The sequence below is a fragment of the Vespula vulgaris genome, chromosome 9 (genome assembly GCF_905475345.1).
Source record: "Vespula vulgaris chromosome 9, iyVesVulg1.1, whole genome shotgun sequence".
NCBI lineage: Eukaryota > Metazoa > Arthropoda > Insecta > Hymenoptera > Vespidae > Vespula > Vespula vulgaris.
This window is the reverse complement of record NC_066594.1, coordinates 4,189,094-4,206,255: the sequence shown is the minus strand read 5'-3', so window position 1 is coordinate 4,206,255 and position 17,162 is coordinate 4,189,094. Positions and strand designations below refer to the sequence as shown.

Here is a 17,162-nt window from a genome sequence, read left to right as displayed (position 1 = left end):
GTTACTATCCGTAAGGTAGTATTCATAATGAAATATCGATACATAGATCATATGACCGAATGATTACCTACCCTAAGATTTCATTTGTGTATATTTTTAACGGAATCATATATTTATTTGCACTTATAAAATATTTTCTTAATAAAACATGAAATATTGTTGTAAATATACGATTTTATAGTTTTTAAGTAACATTATATGCATAGTTTTGCATTAAAAAAGTAAATATAAAAGCAATTATGACATATATTTTTATAGCTTTATGTGTAATTTTTTTAATTATCAATGTCTTTCGATATGAAGTAATTCTTATCCTTTTCCCAGAGTTGGATAAGTAATTCTGAAACATTGGCAGTAGGAAATCTTTCTATCCAAGATTGAATCAATCCAGAGAAAGATGGTTCATAATTCTTCAACATCACATTAATTGTATTATTTTCTAAAATATTTTATCACTCATATTAGTAAATAAATTTTAGCAATTCATTTTCTTCAAAATAACATTAGAAATATAAATGTGACATATGAAAATACAAACCATTTAAGACGAATGTATTTGGTTGAACAAATATTTTTCTGGGTTGTTTATTGGCCAAAACTATTTCTCTCCAGCGTGCCCATGGATATGGGCCAGAATCAGGTACTTCACTATATTTTTCATACATCGTTTTTGCAGCTTCTACATCAGCTGTACTTTTATAAATTTGAAGTTTCTTCAAAAACTCTCCAATTACTCTTCTTCCAACTATTCCAATCTTAGACTTATCTAAAGTCATTCTTAAATTTTTTCCTGATTCAGTTTCAGTAATAGTAACAAAATTTTCCTCTGCTTCAAGACAAACTCTAAGTAAAACATATCGTGCTTGAGAATGTGCTTGTAACCACTGTTTAGTAGAAGGTTCATACATTTCTAAAGCTTTAGCACAACCATTCCACAGCAATGACAACCAGTTAACATAAATTATATCATCAATAATTTCATCTGTATAACCAAAAATACGTACAACATCTTTTTCTAAACTTAAATAAAGCCCAACTGCTTCTGCTCGACATTCTTCATATGATGATCCTAATGCACCAAATTTAGAGTCATATGTTTCCCCAATTGTGAAGTATTTATCTATTAATTCTCCTGTTAAAGGATTTTTTACTGTTTTAATATCAAAATTGAAAATATTTGGTCCAAGCTGCCTTAACAGTTTACCACTGCCATGACCAAGGAGTTCGTGTAATCCAACTTGTACTTCAAAACTAGGAATTCTATACTTATTCATTAAGGCTATATCTTCATCTGATAAAAACGGTAACACATCCTGCTTCATATTAGCTGGTATAACATTTCCTAAGGAAACATTCTTAAATCCTTCAGACTGCCTAATCTCATCATAATTTGGAATATTAATCCCTGCAGGAATACCTGAACTTGAGAATGTTAAAACATCTAATGAAGTAAAATCAGGTCTTAAAAATTCATCTTTTTCGAATTCTCTACTCCAAGGAAGCTTAGGAAGAAGCTCTTCTGCTTTATTAACCAAGTTAGAAAACTTTTGAGACATTTCTCTATTTACCATAGCTACAAAGCCTTCAAATTCTGCTCTTTGTCCTGCTGGGTCTCTATATGTTTCTATAAAACCAATATATGTTTCAACGGCTGGGCTTTTGTCTTTAATCCAGTAACGAGAACCATTTTTATGATCTTGTAATGAACCTGATTTAAAATGATCTATATATTTTTCCAGCATTTTTTGTTCTGTTTCATTCGCTGCATACTCCTTAGCTTTTTCAAGATTTTCATTAACTGATTTTAAAATTTTATTGTAATCTCCTCTTGTGATTTTGAATATGGCTCCCTCAAAGTTTTCCTGTGGTAAAGTTATCTTTGGATCATCTTCTTCCAATACAGAAGCTAATCTTATCTCATATAGATTTGTGTTTTTATAATTTCCAAACTCATTGGATGATATTACACTTTTAAAACATCTTGCGTTATAGGATTCCAATCCTTTAGATTGCATAAATCTATTAACTAATTCTGCATCTTCATGTGTACAGTTAGCAGAGAAATAAGTGGTTACACCTTTTTCACCTAATCCTAATGATTTCAACTTATTTTCTAAAGAATACATCACATCGTGAATATTGTCCCAAAGACTTTGTATTTCTATAGAATTTTCTTTAAAAGCTTTTGAAGCTTTTACAATTATTTCAAATTTATTTTTAGGTAAATTTGGTATTATTTTACTGTCACCAAAAGATTTATAATTACCACTATTTGATAATATTCCACATACATAGACCAAGAAAGCCTGAAAATAAATATAAAAATATGAATAAAATATAAAAATAATAATGATGCAATATACTTACAGTAAATTCATTTTCAGAAATATCTGCCTGTAATACAGATTTTTTTAAATCGTTTATAGACTCAGAAAGAAAAATTTTATGTAAAAGAGCAAAGATTAATGGCGATTCTTGTGAAGTTTGTAATTGTACGATAAGACCACCATTCCATGCAGCCTGACTTAAATAATGTGCATATAATTTTTCCTTTAATGTTAATGAATTAAAAGCAGTTTCACATTCTAACGAAACTACAGGCTGATTATTTGGTAAAGTATACAAAGATATATCGTCACTCATTGCGTTATAAGAGTAATACTGACTGTAATAATAAAGAAATACTTTCAATTTAGTATCAATAAACGCTCATTTATGAACACGTCATCGCAAAGAAGTACTTTTCGAAAGTTTAACCTACCGGCTTATTTTCGATTTAATTGTTTGTACTTTGAAAATATTTGTTGAGAAATATACACGCGTAAGAATTAATTTTGGAAAATCTAAACGTGTTAACAGGTTTAAATTGTATAATCTGAACATTTTCCGAAATCAAGCCGGCGAAGGTCAAATTACTAACGTAAAGTAATGCGACATGAGATTTAATCTCTTGTAGGAAAAATATATCTCACTCAGTATTCTACTGGCTATGTCTTTCAGATTCTTTTGTTTGTATTTTCTTTATATGTGTATACATATAATAATATGTTTTATTTGTTAAATTTGATGAATTACCAAATAAATACTTTTATCACAATAAAACAAAACTGAGATACTAGTTAACTATAAACGACCGTGATGACGGATACTTATTCTGCGCGCGCACATTTCCATTTCTATAGGGAAATATTTCTAGAGATTTTTTTTTTACCTATTGTAAGTATTGTTAACTTTATAATATTCTATATAATCCAAAAAATGAGATGTAAGAAGTGACAAATAATCGTTATTATGCATTTTATGTATTATAATATATAAATAATATGTATTTATATATTAAAATAGATTTAAAAAAACTAAAACTAATCTCTGAAGGAAAACGAATCGACTCGTTATAAAAAAATTCAACGTTTTTTTGCGACAAAAAAATAATTTATATCGCACTCCTAAGCATTATACTTTCCAATTCTTTTTTTTTTTTATTACTATTATTTAATTTAACTGGAATTCCGTATTTACATCTGTGTACCACCTTATTCTTAATTAATAAATTTCACGCATTCATGTCTACTGATTACAAATCTCCGTTCAACAGGTTAATTAATAAACAATTTTATTTGTTACAGATATAGTAGTTTTTTTATAATAAATCTTACAAATTTCTATAAAAAATATACGTTACTATCTTCAGTTATTTATTCTATGGATAGTGAACACTTCTTCTGCTTATCATTTATGTAATGCTTATTCAAATCTTAATTAAAATATTAACTTACTTTTATTAGAAGAACAAGATATTTATATGAAAAATGGTATACAATTTATCTTAAGAAATGTGGAGTTTAACAAACTTATCAATTAATATTGTTACATTATTTAAAATATAATATTGGCATGAAATGAATTATTCTTTCACATCTCCTATACCATCTGCATTTATAGCAAACATTGCTTCGCTTTCTGGTAAACAAGGTGAATCATAGATTTTGCATATTCTTGTTTCTCCTCTACCTTTACGTAAATACAATCTGGTTGTACTCGCGTGTGCTATGATATTACCTCCAATTGGTTTCTTTTGATCACCACCAAACATAGAAGCTGCACCATCAACTTGAGCTACTACTTGATTAGTTATAACAACTGCTACACCATGTTCATCTGCTATTCGTAACAACATCCTTAAAAATCTAGCTAAATGATTTTGTCTAGCTGATAATTCACCCCTACCAGAATAATCAGTACGATAAAGAGCTGTTGCACTATCTACGATCAACATAGCATATCTGGATTCTGTCATCATGGCACTAGCTTGTATCACTAACTGAGTTTGATGATCTGTATTATAAGCTCTAGCACAAGCAACATTATCAAGAACAGAATCACCAGCAATTTTGTATCTTTCAGCAACAGCAATTAACCTTTCTGGTCTAAATGTTCCTTCTGTATCTATATAAAGGCATTTACCTTCTGCTCCTCCCATATCTATAGGTAATTGGCAATTTACAGCTAATGTATGACATAATTGTGATTTTCCTGTCCTAAACTCTCCAAAAATTTCTGTGATAGAACCTGTTTCAATTCCTCCACCTAATAATCGATCCAATTCCGTAGAACCAGTGGTAACATAAACAATGTTTGCACGTGTTTGATGTATCTCTGTGGCACTCTTAAAACCCATTACCACTAACTTTGATGCTTCTTGTAATATTTTATCTGCCTTAGCTTCACTGATACCTTTGATAGAAATAAGGTGTTTTTTTGGGGCATACGCTATTGCTTCCACAGTATGGTAACCAGCCTCTTCAAACTTTTTAATATCACCTGCTGTAATTCCATTTCTCTAGACAAAAAAAGATCATGGTATATATATATATCATCTTTTAACAAAAGCATTTTTATATTTCTTGCATTTCTTATAGGTTAAAAAATAGGACATACTTCCAATGTTTTTATCAACTTTGCTTGTGGATTATAATCATCTGTGTCATTGTCATCGTCCACTTCATCATCTCTTTCTTTGAATGATGCTGATGCAGCGGACATTATTTTCTTTTAAATTTATATTAAAGTTTCACAACTATATTCAGTACACCAAATTCGATTGAAAATGAAAGAACATTAATGATTATCTTATTTCGAGATACTCATTGTCAATATTAATAACAAATATCTCCCTTTTATGTATTATTTAATTAGCATAATTATTTATGAACCTAACTGTCAACAAATAATAACGAATTTATAATTAAATATTACTTTTTTTTTCTATAAAGAATTGCCTTTATTACACGTGTATCACTTTTGAAATCAAATCAATCAATATATGTATTTCTATTGCCGCCATGTAAACGCGGTACTTGCTGTCATGTGCCCATAGTATGCCTATACGATTTCTGACTAGTAAACGCGGCAAAAAGTGATAAAATCAGCTATGGAAGCTATATATATATATATATGTATATATATATGATTGGCTGACCTTACAAAGAAATGAAAGAACGATGATTTCGCAAACTAAACAAACATATTAATACATATTAATATAGAATTGTGTTGTACTTGTCATTTAGTTTAAATTTTCACCAAGGAAGATATGTATACATTGATTTAAATATATTATAACGAATTTTTATATGATTTTTAACTAAATAAATAATTCTTATTTATCTATAAAAATTGTAATATCAAATTTTACGTTTTGGAATAATAAACCGACATATTTGAATATTGGGATATATTCTAATCCAACAAAATTATTAATCTTGGCATAGAGGTTAAACATAAATAAATTGCCAAAATAAATTAATTTTAAAAAGTTAGAATAAAAGTTATAGTAAATATTAATACAATGTAACAATTCCAAAAATGTTAATATATATATATATGTATATAAGCTATTTAACAATATTTGGGATAAATAATAGAGAAAAATAATAATAAAATAATAACAGTTAATAGAAGGTAAAGTAACATAGACAAAAGATGCCTGCAGTAATAGTAGGAGCACCTCAACGTAGTGAACAGATGTGGCAAGCATTAAAGACTCATATTACAAGGGAACGACAACGAAAAAAACAGGGTATAATTTAGTTTGATTAATGTGTGTGTTAAATAAATCAAAGTGTAATTAAGAATTTAAGGACAAAATATATTTTATAATTTTTATAGAACAAGAAGCTGATGCGGAAGAAGAACGTCAAAGAAAAGAAAGAGAACGTCAGCAAAAGCAAGATGTTATGACTTTAGGTGAAACACGTGAACAAATATCTAATCTTGAAAATGAATTGGCACAACTGAAGGATGAAAAACATCAATTATTTTTACAATTAAAAAAAGTTCTTAATGAAGATGATAATAGAAGACGTCAACTTATTAAGGAAACAAGGTATGTACTTTCTCTATATTTCTCCCTTTACATTAAATGAATACTTCAAACACAATTTAACATTTTCTATAAATTTGTAAAGATCTGTACCTTTATATTTATTAAATATATTTATTAAATATGTTATTGTATATATAGAGGCTGTTCTGAAGTATTAACAGCAGTTGGAGGATATCCTGGTACAGTTTCGCAAGTAGTACAGTCTCCACTATTTTTACCATTACCACGTAGCAGTAGTCCTTTGTATAACAAAGTAGCAGTTGGTGCACCAACGCATACTCTTCTACCAAGTGTATGTATAATATTTCTAATCATGAATATTATATTCATCTATATACATTAAATCATATATATTCTTTTATTAAAGGGTCCATTAAAAAGATCACACAGTCCTTCACCTCCACCAACAGCATCTCCATACCATACTGGATATGGATATAAACCACCACCTTCTATTTCAAGTTACAATCCACCTCCACCTAGTAAGTAGATTTAATAGAAGAATTGTGTAATGATTAGTTCCTGTTAATTACAACTGCCATACAGGTGTGACTTATTTCATTCAAATTAACAAATAATTTTGATTATAGAATCTGAGGATGCTGCTAGAAGATCTAATGATTCTAGAGCTGTTCTTTGGAATAGTGAGTAACTCTGAAATTTACTTTGATTGTATCATTTAGAATTACAAAGTAATAATAGCAGTTCTCTCATAAAATTTATTAATTTCAAAATTAAATTAAAAAATTAATTTAATTATTTTAGAAAACAATCAATATTCTGCATCAAACTTCTATTCTACACCTACTGGACAAAGTGTTTATAGTTATTCTGCTCCAACTTCACAGCAGTCTAGAGAACCTGAACTTGCAAAACCAGTATATTTATCAGGAAGTAGAGCAGCTTTATCTACACATCAAACAGGTATTTTTTAATTTTTATTAAATTAATATCGAAATTATTTATCTTAGAAACCTTTGATTTAAATAACAACATATAGAAATTAATAAGAACACATTATATTTTTTGTAGCATACGTAACTAGTTTACACACTCTAGAACATAAAGGTGCATATGCAGAAGATAAATTTTATCTTCGCCCTGGTAGTCATGTTACTGTACATGGTGGTGCTATGCCAATTCAACAACCAACACAAGTAAGAATATTGTGTTACATTTTAATTAAAAACTATCTATTTTATTAATATTAGAACTCTTTATGATATATCTCATTATTTTGATAAGACATTTGATTTTGTTTTAAAGGGAGCCAAAACAGGTGGTATTACTTCTGGATATCCAGTAAGAGCACCTCAACCACCACCTGGACCATATCCTCCCCCACCCCCTGGAACTTACGTTAATGCATCAGGCGCTAATATACCTGGTCGTTTACTGTATACACAACCTGGCGCACGTTATTTACAAAGAGAAGTATAGAACTAATATTTAAATATCCATGGCTTATAATGCATAATTGACATACATATTTTAATATAGCTTACATATTACAAAACATTTACAGAACACATACATGAAAAATAATATACGAATTCATTTATCAAATAAAAAATATTCTGCAATAGCAAATCTTTATAGTAAATTGTTAAAACTGTATAGAGATATATATTTATATCTTATACATTATGTAAATCATTATTTCTCAAGTATATGAAGAGAGAGTTTTATATAGTCCAGTTTTTAAATATTATCGATTATTTACGACATATACACGTATCACTATATACATTAAAAGTTGAATTTGGGATTTATAAGCCAATCGAAAAAGGAATAAAATACGATAGGATAACATAACGTCAATTTTATATTTCATTATTATCTATTTGAAGAAAGATTTCAAAAATTAACATTATAGATCACAATCCATTTTATTTTACGTAATATTAAGTAATATTATTTTATAACATAACTATAATATTTTCAAATATAATGCATATCTATAGATTAAGCTTTGGACAGATAATAATACTGCATATAATACTGACATGAATATACTTGCTAATGTGTAATTAGTTGCTAACGTATAACGTATAATATCTGTCCCATTTGCTAATCAATAACTAAAAGTATTTCATTTTTATTTGCAAATATAACATCATAAAAAAATAAAAAAATATAAAAAATAAAAAGATAATTATGAGAAGTTGTATGTTAATTGAAGTTGTATTAAAAATTAAAATATTACGTCTTACATCATTGGAAATGATCTGCCAAAAAGGAATGTTCAAAGTTTAATATTCCATTTTTTTTCATTTTCTCTATGTACCAATGTATACAAATGTATACGAAGTTTTGGAATACTATATATAGGTACTTTGCAGAAATCGCAGTAAATCTCAATATTTGGTAATTTTCGTTCATCTCTATAGAGGAAAATATATTGGTATTTAATTAGTAATATAAAGTAACTGTTACAACATAATATTCTTATATCAACTTACTCTGAAGCTAAATTACGTAATTCCTTAATATGATTCGTCATTTTTTCGAGTTCATCATTTTTCTCTTCCAATTCTAATGCCCAATGTAAACTGTAAATATTATTTTTGACCATAGTCATTCTACTAGGTTGTAGAAATAATAATTCATCATACATTCCCCATTTATGAAAATTCATCAACATTTCAGAATCTTGCTTTTTTCTACATTTATCCATAAGTTTCGATAATATAATTTTTATTTTATTTTGATAAGAAACTATTTCTTCAAAATTATTATTTTCTTCAATCTTTTCGTTAATGTGCATGCCGATATTCATCCAATGTCGCAGTCTATTTATCTGTAAATATGAATTTTATAAAACAATTTGAATATAAATATCATTTCATAAAGTAAACATATAATAAATACAATATATATCACGTAAATATATTCTTACATCTTGTAAATCATCAAATGTTATCTCAACATCGAAATATATTTCCATATCACGTTCTGGAAAAAGACTTTCTTTGGTAGAACTATCGCATCCTAATCCACATAATGCTCCAACATAATATGTACCGGAAGAATTACGTCGTAATTCCATACGTGGTGTAAAAATTAAAGCAAGTAAAGCTGTTAAACCAGGAATGGCAGGTATTAAAGTGGTATTACGTAATGTTAAATTGCTACCATTTACATTCTGGCTTACAGTTCCAGCTACCAAGAGATGTTTCTGTTGTTCCTTCCAATTACTATCCAGAAGGACTGAATTAACTGAATTTGTTTCGATGATGACCTTTTTATCTCTACCAGCAATTGTAAGATGTCGTAAGGAACATTCGAGAGGAGAAAAAGGACCACGTAAACGTACCGTTGAAACGCATTTCGAATCTTCAGGAGGATCAGGATAATCATCACATGAATTATAATCCTCGTATTGCATCTTCTCATAATAAAGAAGTTGCGTTGCATTCATATTTTCATATCTTTTTCGTAAATCATTGTTCAATCGTGACAAATAACTTTCTTCTTTGTGCATTGCTAATTCTTGATCTATTAATATTTGGTTGATATTAATTTTCTTATCTGTAGTTACAGCTATCAATGTTAAAGCTATAACACTATTAACAACAGAATATATTTCACCAAATATTTGTTCATTACTTTCAAGTAACTCGTGAAATTTGTTATTAGCTTCCTGAGGCCAATATACCTTGTGGCTGTGTATCGTACAAGGTTGAATATTAGTTAAAACACATTCCAGTGCTAAAGCAGGGATTTTCATAATATCTTTACAATGTATAATTTGCCGTATATCGTTTGGATGAATTTTTATGGTATGGCCTATATCAATTAATTGGCATAAAGCAAATTTGTTATCAGATTTTCCGATATAATTTTTTATTACACCACGGTAAAATTCTACTTGAAAAGTTTTCTTGAATGGAACAGCTACAAGAGAGTTAATCTTTGGAAGAGAATCGAATTCTTTTAATGATTTTTTTTCTTCATTCAGAACTTTTTTTATTTGCCTTATTTTATCATATGTATCCTTATCATTTATATGTATCCAAAAATGACCAGGATCTATGACCTGTAAATAATATACACATAAAAAATACTGACTTATTAATGTAAATAAATTAATTCGTATACTTACATTTATTATTTTAATTGGAATGTATGAAATATCAAGACCTGGAAGATTCGGATTAATATAAGCAGGTTTTTTGCCTTCTTTTATAGAAATATCGTTATTAAAAAATATTGACTTGTCTTTAAGATTCATTTTTTTTGCTAAATCAAGAGCGTTTTTTTCACTTAAAACAGATACTTCAATAGGCATATTACATTGTCTCATTTTGATAGACCTATATACTGAAAGTGGAATTTTTCTTTCTTCATCTGTATAATTTTTACTAAACTGAAGATATATACGCGAAAATTTAAAAGAAACGTTTACTTTTCCGGCAGAAGATTTAAAACAATCCTGAAAAATATTTTGAATTTTGCGTGCATACAGAAGTCCTGGCTGTTTCAATGGCCAACCTTGCAAATATACTGTATTTGTTAAGTCTAATCCATTCAAGATCTTATGCCCCTCTTTTAATTCTTCAATATTTTGGTGTTTAATAAAATAATTAGGATAAAATGCACCAGCAATTACAATTTTTAGAACAAATGGTCGTACTTCATCATCCCACATAACTTTATTAATTCCAACACTTTCAGTTATACCAAATTTTTTCAATCTTTGAGTTACGTCATATACGAGAGCTTCAATTTCACGTAATACTTTTATTTGAACAAACTGTCTCTGTGCCCATCTCTTTTCCATAGCATTATTATTTAAACGACGATTTGCTTTCTCACTTGTCCATACTTTGTAAACATTTAGAAATGCTATACAATCACTTTCTGAATCACAAGCCCAACTAAATTTTACATTATAAGCTAATAATTTCTTTCCAAATGGGCTACAAAACATATCTTTTACAGTCATACTACAACCAATTATTATCATGTCTCTTAAAACACTGAAGAGATGACCTAATACAATCAATTTTGTAACATAAATATTTAATGGTAGAGCAGCCATTATACGGCCGAGATCTGTTAATTCACCATCAAAAAGTTGTGTTTTATCATTATTATTGAGTAATGCACCAGATTCTTTCAATAAGAGTATAGTACGCTCTAAGTTGCTAAGATCAGGTGGATCAAGAGATAAAGCTAAAATAGCTTTAGGTTCACCCATGTTTAGAATTTTTGCCTGAAGTACTAAGTTTTCAAGAGGAGCTCTTAACATTTCAGGATTTCCTTCTTCACGTAGTACTGACTGTCATTATACAAAAGTAATATACAAAACAATAAATTAATTGATGATTAAATATAATCTCCTTGCTAATATATAATGATTTTGTTATATATTATTTTTTTATTTTATTCTTATTTTATTAATTAATTTTATTTTTTATTTCTATTTCTTTTAATCAATTATAAAATAATACTTACATCGTAAAAAGTTTTTGGTACTAATCTATATACTCTTCCATCCATTATACGACCTGTACGACCTGCACGTTGTTGACAATTGCCTTTACTAGCCCAAGAAAGTTCCAAACATTGAAAATTAGTTTTTGGGTCAGTAACAAGTTGCTTTACCAGGCAAAAATCGATTACTGTGAAGAAAGAGTATTTTAATTTAGATGTTTATTATACTTTTTGAGATGCTGATAAGATAGTATCATACCATACTTCACATCGGGTACAGTAATACTACTTTCAGCAATATTTGTTGATAAAATAATACGACGATAGCCTTTTGGAGGTTGTTCAAAAATTTTGTGTTGTTCTTCATTTGTAATTGATGAATGTAAAACGATAATATCCCATTTAGAGTTTTCATATTTTGCAGATGTTAATATGTTATGCATTTCTTCTATTTCATTAATTCCTGGCAAAAATATAAGAATTACATGTCTATTATATAAACCTGCTTTACTGTCATATGCTGCATCATCTGCCTTCATATCAAGTTCATCAAGAACAATTACTATGTGTACACAAAAATCCATCATATTTTTTGTTACTTTTGGTTCATCTCGTGATACTTCTGGTAACTATGATATATATAATAGTTTTAGTCTAAACATTTACTGATATTATATATATATATATAAAGTTATACATATTTAAGAATCATTAAGCTATGTTTATTACTTACTGGTCCTAACATTCCAAGTTGACACAGATAATAAATGTTTATATTAAAGTAAGTTCGTTTAGCAATATCAATGACAGGTGCAGGTTCAAGTTTATTGCCGACAGGTGATGAAAAATATTTAGCAAATTTTTCAACATTAAATGTTGCAGACATAAGTACAACCTTCACTGTACGTGAATTTGTCCTTAACAATTTTCTTACAATAAGCAACAGGAAATCCAATTCCTGATCACGTTCATGAATTTCATCTAGTATAATATGAGTATACTCCAACATGTGTTTTGTATTTATTAATTTTTGTAAAAGCACACCAGTTGTACAATATGTTAAACGGGTATCTTCAGATGTATTGTTTATCATGCCTACTTGATATCCAACAAGAGTTCCTACAGGCCATTCTCTTTCTTGACTAACTCTTTTTGCAATACTAATAGCAGCAATACGTCTAGGTTGAGTTACTATTAAAAGTTCAAACAAATATTTTGTTAATTAGAATAAATAAAATTGATATTTTGAATAAAAATTTTTAATAGAACTATCTTTTATAAAATATTATAATATGGTAATATAGATAAAAGATAAATTACCTATGATATTACAGTGAGCTCTTTTTTTATAACAAGAATCAAGAATAAATTGTGGTACTTGTGTTGTTTTGCCACAACCAGTTGGTCCCTCTATAATAACTACAGGATTTGTATCGATCATTGAGATTATACGGTCTTTCATTGTAGTGATACTTAAATTAGTTTTTGGACGATAGGCAAAGTTAAATGTTCTATATACATTTGTTAATTTTTCATTATTAAGTTCCTGTATAACAGGATTTGATCCCATAGATACTGCATCCACCTTAGCTCCAGCTCCATAAGTATTTGATATATGACTTACAGCAGACTTTATTTAATAGATTATATAATAATAAATTGATTTGTTTATTATTGTTTGATTATAATAATAAATTGATATTGTTAATATAAAGTAGAATAAAGTAAAAGAAATAATAAAATACCTGAAGAAGCTCTTCTTCTTCCTTCTTAACATATTCTTCTATATAATTGGTACCTGCTGCATTACTTGTAGTTGTTGAATTGAAATTTAATAGATTGTCTATTAAAGACATATCACTAGGTTGAAATCTTTCACTGTATGGAGGTGGTAATTGGATTTTTTTTATTTTTTTATTTCTTTTAAAAATATCTAAGTAATCCATGTTGTCCTACTGGAATTTTGATACAAGAAACCATAGAATTATAATTGTGGTAACTTGATGTGTGTGTGTGCATCAATGTTTTTATATTTAATAATAATCTATATTTGCTTTGTTAAATCACGTGAATATAAAAACATTAACAATTGTTCTCATTGTTATAACCTTATTGGACATAATATTTTTATCGATTAATACAGATTAATACTGACCTTCTGTTTGATCATAAAAATATCCCAAATTCTTCTAATATTGCTCTGGTTTGAATTCCGTATAAAGGACGTATTCTTCTCTCTTTTATATTATTTTCATTTATATACTAAATCACACAGTTCGTGCACTTCAATGTCAAATATCAAAACAATAACAAATACCTCGTTTATAAAAATTTTTCTACCGAATATCGATAATATATCACTTATAAACATTGCAATGAAAGAAAGCAATGTTGTTTAAACAGCCAGAGAGGATTAAGGGGAGGCAAAGAGAACAAAAGTGATTGTATATTCAAGAAGAAATACAGTTTTGATTATATCGAAATTATAAAATAATATATACCTTCGCTTTTTATTTCGAATTTTCTGCTTATATTTTCGCGATATCGATATTCTTTTAATCTATTAACGATGCGTTAATTAATAATTTTTCATTAATTAATCGTGTTCGATCGTATTTCGTCTTGTATAAGATTTTCACGCATCCATACACACATAACACGTGCGAAACGGATGTAAGTATACATAACATATAGATGTTTCCTTATGGATACATATATATATATGTCCTGTATTTGTATATATACGAACGCGATTAATTTTCTATTATATGCTTTATGCTTTAACAATGAATCAATTAATACAACTATTGCTTAAATAAAAGAAACATAGCGAAGTAAAAGTAATTTATTTGATTTACTTTTGTAGTATATTTTGATTTATCATTGTTTTTCTTTCAGTTCAAATAGAAGAAAAATCATTCATCTTTTTGGGGAGTAGGATGCTCCTCATCAAAGAATCCACAAGGATTCCAGTAAGTAAAATTCTTTTTTAAACATTTCCTAAATAAATGAAAAATCTTTTATTATAATAATGATTGTAAAAATTTTGTTTTTCTTTCTTTTTCAGATCATCATTGCAATCATGCGTGTTGCAATAAATGGAGTGTTGTAACATTTAAATAAAATAAAAATCGCGAATTAGAAGCACTGTTTGTTCGTTCATTTAAATTCGTTCTCATTTGCGATTTAAATTTTAGAAACATGTATAGTTAAATCAAGTGTAAGTAAAGCAGTCAGTCATAGAGTCAGTCTTCGTATAAATTATTACTTTTCTTTTTAAACATTATTAGATTTTGTTAATTAACTAACTATCGTTGACATTACAGTAATTATTCTTATAAATATTTAATTCTGATCGAATATTATTTGTAATTTCTGTATAAAGAACACGATAAAGAAGTAATTGATAATAAAATCACATACATTTTTTTTATTCTTAGTAATAATATTTGAAATCTTTATCAATTGTTTAATCATTATAAGTTGTAATGTAGAGTCACGTGTTTAAATTTTAACTTATTGCAATATGATATAGAGATTGATAAAAATAGATAGGGAATTAAATTAAAAAGTGCATCTACATATTGGCATGTCGGTTGGACATGCCATATTACATGCTTTTATATATTGTTTGTATGATTAATGTATTTTCTTTTTATTACAGGTGATCATTGGTGGATTTATTAACATCAGTCTTTTTCGATATTCGCATAATAGAGTGTCTGAAATGGTTGCTGTTTAAAATATGTATTTATGTATATATGCATTTCTGAAGGCAAACACAAAATATTAAATGTAATTATTTACAAATTTTTTTTTGTAACTATAATTTCAATATAACAAATATAATATCAAATATTTGTGGGATGTACCCAAGATTTTAAAGATGTTTATTAATAAAATGTTTAATTAATGAGAAAAGATGTGTTTCAGATCTACAATTTCAATTGGATTATATGTCTGGTTTGTTTGTTATATTAATAATATCGATAGGCACACAGAATGAAATTGCATACTGTTGCAGTTTTATTCCGCCTGTTTTTATGATTTGTTTTATACACACTATGTTTAATTTTTCAGGTACTTGATAATGACGAAATTGATATTAAAATAAGTAATATAGAATTGGAGTAAAGCTATACTAAATAATAAGATTATATATATAACTAACTAAGAATAATTTCATATTACATACTATCTTGTAAATTGGTAAAGTATATTAGTAAGTTCTTAAAAATTTCATAATTTCATTGCGTGCTTATTCATAGCTACAATTATTATGCATGATGCATAACATGCATCTTGGGGTTCTAATGCTTCATTTTTTACGCTTTAACACATTTATATTAAGAGTAATATTAAGGATCTAGTTCTAAAGTTAACTTAGTTTTAAGGCTAATGCAAGGCAAAAATGGCAGATAGATTAACTATTTGCCACTTAGTAATTAAGATGGTCTAAAAGGTCTGGATATATATTGGGTCGACACATGATTGCCATTAGCTGTAAAACGGTATTTATTTATGAATCAATTATCTTACTTAACTAGTAGAATTCTAAAATAATTTTATTATTTTTATAATTTTTTAACTTTATTATTTTTATTTGTTCTTAATTATTTTTATTTACTCTTATTTATTTTTATTAACGCTTCTCTGGATAAACATTATATTTTCTATTCTACTTATGTTCACCATTATATTCGCATATTTTAAAATTAAAAAAGTTAAAACAAAAGTTAAAAAAAAATGAAAGTTAAAAATCTGTGACAGATTTATACATATAAATTTACTTAATCTTTTTCTATAATGTTAATCTTCTTGAATTTCGTTTAGTTCTTATTTTCAGGATATTATTCATCATACTGACCAATATAATATTCACCAATTTGTCTGAACATCTACACATTTGATAGCAGTTGTCATCTATTTCCTGCTGCTCTTCATATAGAAGTATAAACAAATAAGTTCATCTCTGGCACCTGAAATAACGAAATTATAATTTTCTTGCCAGTTTCTCTAATAAATTATTTTAGAATTTTCTTATATATAGTCTGTCTATTGCAGTATTATCAGATCTGGCAAACGTAAGTACTTCAATCTTTAGTTACAATTCGAATAAAGAAATTTTGGCATGTAACCGAGATAAGCAGCCATTCGTCCGGTAGTACTTGTAACATATTGGATTTCAATATATCACAAGTTCTACCGACCCAGGTCCCACCGCGTGGAGGTAGCTGCATCTGGGGACCCACGGGCTAACGGGGACTCTACTCTAAAGTTCGCGTAAACGGCGTGATCAAATAAACGGCGTTCAATAAAACGAAGTCCCCGGTAGGAC

At 27.8% G+C, this 17,162-nt stretch overlaps 4 protein-coding genes and 1 long non-coding RNA gene across 13 annotated transcripts; 2 read left to right on the top strand and 3 right to left on the bottom strand.

The window, feature by feature from the left end:
• Positions 1-78: 78 nt before the first annotated feature.
• Positions 79-3,157, bottom strand: LOC127066481 (dipeptidyl peptidase 3). Of its 2 annotated transcripts, none has more exons than XM_051000272.1 (4): positions 2,762-3,157; positions 2,368-2,665; positions 539-2,306; positions 79-439 (listed from the first exon to the last, which is right to left on the bottom strand). In XM_051000272.1, exons 1-4 carry the CDS (start codon positions 2,881-2,883, stop codon positions 276-278), a joined length of 2,352 nt encoding a protein of 783 aa, XP_050856229.1. In that variant the 5' UTR covers positions 2,884-3,157; the 3' UTR covers positions 79-275. The 2 variants fall into 2 exon arrangements, with proteins under 2 accessions (XP_050856229.1, XP_050856230.1); XM_051000273.1 differs by having other exon boundaries at positions 2,973-3,157.
• A 97-nt stretch (positions 3,158-3,254) lies between these two features.
• On the top strand, positions 3,255-8,887 carry LOC127066485 (protein enabled homolog). Of its 4 annotated transcripts, none has more exons than XM_051000292.1 (9): positions 3,255-3,812; positions 5,952-6,079; positions 6,169-6,385; positions 6,524-6,677; positions 6,753-6,867; positions 6,976-7,029; positions 7,151-7,309; positions 7,418-7,542; positions 7,631-8,887. In XM_051000292.1, the coding sequence occupies exons 2-9, from the start codon at positions 5,983-5,985 to the stop codon at positions 7,823-7,825; spliced, it is 1,116 nt and encodes a 371-aa protein (XP_050856249.1). In that variant the 5' UTR covers positions 3,255-3,812; positions 5,952-5,982; the 3' UTR covers positions 7,826-8,887. The 4 variants fall into 4 exon arrangements, with proteins under 4 accessions (XP_050856249.1, XP_050856248.1, XP_050856250.1 ...); XM_051000291.1 differs by lacking the exon at positions 3,255-3,812 and adding an exon at positions 3,847-3,972; XM_051000293.1 differs by lacking the exon at positions 3,255-3,812 and having other exon boundaries at positions 5,390-6,079; positions 7,652-8,887.
• On the bottom strand, positions 3,905-5,368 carry LOC127066486 (DNA repair protein RAD51 homolog A-like). The gene is made up of 2 exons (XM_051000295.1): positions 4,939-5,368; positions 3,905-4,840 (listed from the first exon to the last, which is right to left on the bottom strand). The coding sequence occupies exons 1-2, from the start codon at positions 5,041-5,043 to the stop codon at positions 3,905-3,907; spliced, it is 1,041 nt and encodes a 346-aa protein (XP_050856252.1). The 5' UTR covers positions 5,044-5,368.
• LOC127066480 (probable ATP-dependent RNA helicase spindle-E) lies at positions 8,621-14,115 on the bottom strand. 2 transcript variants are annotated; one of them, XM_051000270.1, is made up of 10 exons: positions 13,980-14,115; positions 13,570-13,776; positions 13,145-13,454; positions 12,558-13,015; positions 12,084-12,453; positions 11,846-12,012; positions 10,491-11,669; positions 9,285-10,424; positions 8,848-9,185; positions 8,621-8,769 (listed from the first exon to the last, which is right to left on the bottom strand). In XM_051000270.1, exons 1-10 carry the CDS (start codon positions 13,992-13,994, stop codon positions 8,631-8,633), a joined length of 4,323 nt encoding a protein of 1,440 aa, XP_050856227.1. In that variant the 5' UTR covers positions 13,995-14,115; the 3' UTR covers positions 8,621-8,630. The 2 variants fall into 2 exon arrangements, with proteins under 2 accessions (XP_050856227.1, XP_050856228.1); XM_051000271.1 differs by lacking the exons at positions 8,621-8,769; positions 8,848-9,185 and having other exon boundaries at positions 9,326-9,463; positions 9,540-10,424.
• Positions 14,116-14,391: 276 nt separating this feature from the next.
• LOC127066488 (uncharacterized) lies at positions 14,392-16,392 on the top strand. Of its 4 annotated transcripts, none has more exons than XR_007782410.1 (4): positions 14,392-14,497; positions 14,723-14,796; positions 14,892-15,044; positions 15,489-16,392. It is a non-coding gene; the product is annotated as an uncharacterized LOC127066488 (long non-coding RNA). The 4 variants fall into 4 exon arrangements; XR_007782411.1 differs by lacking the exon at positions 14,392-14,497 and adding an exon at positions 14,522-14,664; XR_007782409.1 differs by lacking the exon at positions 14,392-14,497 and adding an exon at positions 14,523-14,658.
• Positions 16,393-17,162: the final 770 nt, after the last annotated feature.